At 38.8% G+C, this 5,428-nt stretch overlaps 1 protein-coding gene across 1 annotated transcript; it reads right to left on the bottom strand.

The window, feature by feature from the left end:
* Positions 1–3,387: 3,387 nt before the first annotated feature.
* Positions 3,388–4,444, bottom strand: HOXD12 (homeobox D12). Its single transcript, XM_067549854.1, has 2 exons — positions 3,883–4,444; positions 3,388–3,626 (listed from the first exon to the last, which is right to left on the bottom strand). Exons 1-2 carry the CDS (start codon positions 4,442–4,444, stop codon positions 3,388–3,390), a joined length of 801 nt encoding a protein of 266 aa, XP_067405955.1.
* Positions 4,445–5,428: the final 984 nt, after the last annotated feature.

Genomic DNA, 5,428 nt, shown 5'->3' on the forward strand with positions numbered 1-5,428 from the left:
AAATGAATGTGTGTGTATACACAGTATATCTTTCTATATATGTATATTTGCATGTATGCATACACACACACACACACATAGCTAGGGTAGTTGCTTTATACTTAAGGCTGCAGTTGATATACAAAATATTGTGCCAAAGAATGTCTGTGTACTTTGGTCATATATTTTAGAGCCTACATCTCCCATTCTTTCTTTTATTTTCTACTTTCATTTCAAGGCAATAACGAATACAGATTCACAGTAAGTGAACATCGTAGAGCAATTAAGCTTTATGAATAATACATTGTACTTTCCACATTTTTTCATCCTATATTTCTCTCAAGCTTTAATATTAGAAAATTAAGAATTAAAACGGTTGGACAGTTTGTAACTGTAATGAGGGGAAGGTGGAAAATACAATATAAATAAGTCATTTATTGCTAGACAGTGTTGGGAAGGAATAGTATTCGGGGGAGGGGTAATCAGCAATGAAGCTTCAGAAGTTTTGGGTTTTTTTTCTGGATTTTTTCAGTATAATTTCTTTCTTTTTATTACTGAAGAATATACTCTGAGAAGAAGAGATTTGTATTTACCACTTCGCATTAGCTTTAAATAAAAATACCTTTAAAATATAATTTCTGGAATTATCATAATGGACTGTTTCGCTTGTGGTTTTCAGATGTGTTCACTTTTGAGTAGCGAGATCCTCAGGCGTATTTTTGCCTCCAGTGTGTCATGAAGTAACATGGTAATTTAGAAGGCAGACAAATATTAATCACCAGTTTGCTGAATCTCATTCTTACCATCGAAAATATCGCTGGACAATTAGCGCTTCCTTCTTCCGTAGCAATCAGTTGAAGGCATTCAGAAATATTGCTGATACCTTGCACCCCAAAATAGCCAGTATTTATGTCCGAAATGAGCTGTACCGACTATTTCCTTACAACCGCAATAACACATTTTAAAGCTGATGATTGGAGAGCAGCAAAGTTCAAAGGTGTCTTTTTTATTATGTTTCTAGCTAAAGCTGAAGCTGATTTCAGGAAGTCAATGGTCGTGTATTAACGGATAGTTTCTTTGTGCTGCTTAATATCGTTTTGATCCTTCTTCATAAACCTTGAAGAAGCATATTTAAATCTATTTAATTCCAGAAAAATGGACTGGATTTCAAACCTGGACATTGACCTATGAAACTGATCGTTGCAAATCAAACCAAAGCCATACGAAGAAGAAGATGCCAGAAACACACGAATACAAGCCCGTCTCTGTCATTTTTAATTATTATTATTATTAATAGTAGTAGTAGTAGTACTATTATTAAGGAAACCCAAGATTTCGCGTGCAGAAAAAGCCTCTGCATTAAAAAAAACCTGATTTACATGGAAAATATGTTCAGTAGACATTGTAATCAGGACGTAAAGATCCCTGGAATTTTTAAAAATATAAAACCCAGTAAATATATGTAATTTCCATTTGATTCGCAGGTGGTATAGAGCTCAATGTACTGCTCACAAATCAGTTTCACATTTATGGTAAATGGAGCATCCGCAAAAATGAAGTAGGAAAAATGGATTTAATTCTGTGAAACGTTTTAAAACAATCAGATGAATTGGGAAATGTGTCGAGTTCTTCTCGATTAAGCTAGAGGTATTTATATCTGGAGGTGTTTGCACTGGACAAAGACAGAGAAGCTTTTGTCCTCAGGAAAATAAGAATGCAAAAATGATTATTTGAACAGCCAGATGAAATAATAGAGTAATGGAAATAAACCCCTACCATTAATCGGAGAGTTTTCAATGTTTCCCAGTTCTTTGGCACTAGTATTAGTTATTAAGGCGTGTGATTGAAAAGAAATCGCAGAACCATCTGAATGAACTGCATCTTCATCGCTTACAAGAGGGTGGTTTTGATTCCCTCCCCCCGGTGTAACATTTGGACCAGGCCAACAAGACGAAAAGCAACATAGGCTGAGCGCAGCCCGGGCCACCAGTTAAAGCTATAAACGATTTGCAGCAAACAAATAACGCGACCTGCAAGAATTTTAATTCGATTTCTAGATCGTGCAGATTGGAGCAGAGCAAACAAAGTTTATAGGAACGCTGCTGAGTAGGAGGGTGTCTAATTTTAAAAACTCTTTCGCAGTGATACTTCGCTTCTTTCTTTCAGGACGAATGGGGAGGAGTGTGGGGTCTCATACAACGGAGTTTTGCACTTGGATTCTGGTCAGCGGAGCAAAACATCTCCTTATCATGAAAGTGACTGGGAGAAAATTATGTTTTTCGTGGCTGTTCATGGGCACTGGGGAGGTGGAGGGAAGAAGACACGCCGACGCTTTCGCTGACAAAGACAGACAAACAATATTTACATCCAAACCATAATTCCTTTCCTTTTAATGGAGCAGGCAAAAAGACGATCGATATCCTGCGCATCTGCAAAGCAAAGCGAAGGCAGTCCTTTGAAGTGTATTTCTTGGTGGCTGCGGCAACCGGCTTAAAGGCCGGATCATTGATTTTCCATTCACCGTTTAAAAGTCTAGGTATAAGGGCAGGGCTGCAAGAAACAACAACTGCAGCCTTCGGTCGCCCATGAATGTTTGAAGATGCACAAAGGATTTTGCACCCCCAGTACTTTAGGCATTTCCAGTCAGTTTGCCGCAGCCTATGATTGCAGAAGAGAGATTTTTATTCGACCTATTTTAAATAAGTAGCAGGAGTTAATGCGTAATTTTCAACACACAGGGAACGTAGCAAGGAGCAGAAAACCTTTGGGCTGATTAGGAAGCAGTGTAGTCAGGTTAATCCATGCCCTTGCGCATAAGTCACGTGCCCTGTCCAAATGTATGCCTCTCGGATCGACGACATTACTTCAGTGGATTATTAAAATTAGGGTTTATTTGTTACACATTTCCCCCCTTTTTTAAAACAAGTTATTCCCAACCACAAAATAAACAAACACTGCATGCTCATATTATAAGGCAAGTTAATATGCGAAGGGACTAACCGATATTTAAATATCCAAGACCATTATTAGTCAACGCTCCTTTATTTTGCTGCAAAATTATGTTTACATACAATTAGAGAAATTGATCTGAGCCCAGCACAGCTCATCCTCCAAAGAAAGAAAGAAAAAGTAGGAGGAAACGCTTTTATAAAGGGAAATGAAAGATCAGAGCTGGTAACAAATTTCTTAGTGTAGCCTTTTTTGATGTGTTTTACTTTCTGCGTTTTGGCCAAGAATTCAATTTTTGCCAATTTACAAAAGCCCCAAAGGTTTGCTTAGACCGTCTAGAATTTGTTTGAATAATAACAACAACAACAACAATAATAATAATAATGTTTTCATCGGGAATACACTCTCCCCTGGAAATGCAAAAGACAAAGTTCATTACAGGACTGGCAGGACGGTGGTCTAGTACATAGAAAGTGCCTGCTCACGCATTACTACTCTTTTCTTTTTCATCCGTCGGTTTTGAAACCAAATTTTAACTTGCTGATCGCTTAAATTCAGTCTGTTTGATAGCTCTTTCCTCTTCTGCCGATTAATAAACTCATTGAGGAGAAACTCGTTTTCCAATTCAGCAATTTGTTGTTTCGTGTAAGGTTTCCGCTTCTTTCTTAACCTCCCCTGGGCGGGACACCAAGGCAAACCTACAACAAACACGTGGATAATTTAATGGATAAACGGCCTGCAATATATCGAACATGTAATAAACCGCCCTATCTAAGTGCAACTTGCTCACGGTATATTTTCCTCAAGTACATTGGACATCACCAAAACCAGCTATCTTATCTGATTAACCGAATAGCTCCCCACATGGACAAACGCAATTAAAATCATTCTAAGCGTCTCTGAAAAATTATTCTCTAGGTCTCTTCTGGAGAAAGTGAGTTATTTAAGGCATACCATCCTGCCCTGGCGGTGTCAGGCATGACTGGACTGCCGCAGACTGCACTGTCAGGTTCAAGTTGACCGAATTCTTAACGTCCTGCTTTAAGCTTGAAGAACAGGAGTTCCCGTCCAAAAGAGCGGACGAGCCATGCAAACCTCTTTGCAGGCTGGGGTGGTCATACTTCACTGGCTTTAAGTTGGTTGGATGAGCAAGACTTGGGTCATTTGCAAAAGAGTGCCTCTGCCTGCATCTTTCCTCCTGCTTGGAGCTCGCATCATGGGCGTAGTATTTACTGTTTTCTTCCAGGCACTCTTTGTTGCTGTTGGAATTGATGTTGATTGGAACAGAGCCTGGAAGGTACGGCTGCGAGGAGCCGCTGAACGCATGGGTCTGAGGCTGAGCTGTACACGAACTTGAGCAAGTCCAGGGGATCGAGCTTCTGGGGTAGGAAATGGTGGGCAGAGCCGCCAATTGACTTCCATTCGTCCGCAAATTAGGAAAATAAAAGGAGTCTGGAGATTGCAAATTCAAGAGAGAACCAACGTAGCCAGATCTGTAGAGACTGCGATCACACATTTCCAACAAAGGACTTCAGCTGTTCTTACAGCAGTATTTAGTTACAACGGGGAATAAGCGGAAAGCCTAAACCGATTGGACGAAACTTTGCATACAGGTTCTTCAAAGCCGGTAATTTCAGCACCGCCTACACGCACGGAGCCCTCTTTTTTTTAAGTATTATAATAATACTTGAAATATTAAAACACCTAACTTGCAAGGGGGAGGAGGAAGCTTTGTCTGCGCTCATATAAAAATGAGTGGAGTATGAGTGCGATGCTGCTGTGCAAAAGGGAAGATAGGAGAAAACAAACATTTGTAAAGCTTTAGATAAAGCACGTTAGCTAGAACCTGTAGAACTAGGATTTCCCTTTAACCCTACTTGACTCGATCATTATTATTATTACCTTTTATTTCTCACCTGCGGTTTCCACATTTCCTTTAAAGGTGTGAACCTATTTGCTAAACGTACATCTGTATATGCGTATATTTTCTTTGCAAACATCACCATATGCATGCATATATATATATGCTTGCAATTTAAATCCTTATTATTGGTATTATTATGATAATGATCTGATATTACTCGAGCTGTAGATTTCTGCCCCTTTCAAGTTTACACATTTTAATTTGCATGATCTCTGTATGGGGGAAAGTGTAATCATTGAAGGTCTGTATTCTTTTCAGGGCATGTAGTAATTTTCATATCACAGTACACACATATTTATACAAATAAAACGTGTTCCAGTCTTTCTCCCAAGACGTTTCTTACTGAAGAGACTTATTTTTAATACTGTAAAGTACAAAAATTCGGTCTAAAGAATATATTTGTATCGTGTGCAATAACTTTTAGAACAACACGCCGAAAGTACAGGTTTTATTATTTGATGTGATTTGATTTTCGCAAATCAGGCTTATTAGGTAGAACCGTGGAAGAAAGAAGCTAAGAATTCATTCGGAAACGGCAAGAAAAAATATTCCATCGGAGGTATAATAAGCCAAAAC

This window comes from Emydura macquarii, unplaced genomic scaffold (assembly GCF_026122565.2).
Source record: "Emydura macquarii macquarii isolate MOO-44397 ecotype Brisbane River unplaced genomic scaffold, CSIRO-AGI_Emac_v2 contig_1253, whole genome shotgun sequence".
Taxonomy (NCBI): domain Eukaryota; kingdom Metazoa; phylum Chordata; order Testudines; family Chelidae; genus Emydura; species Emydura macquarii.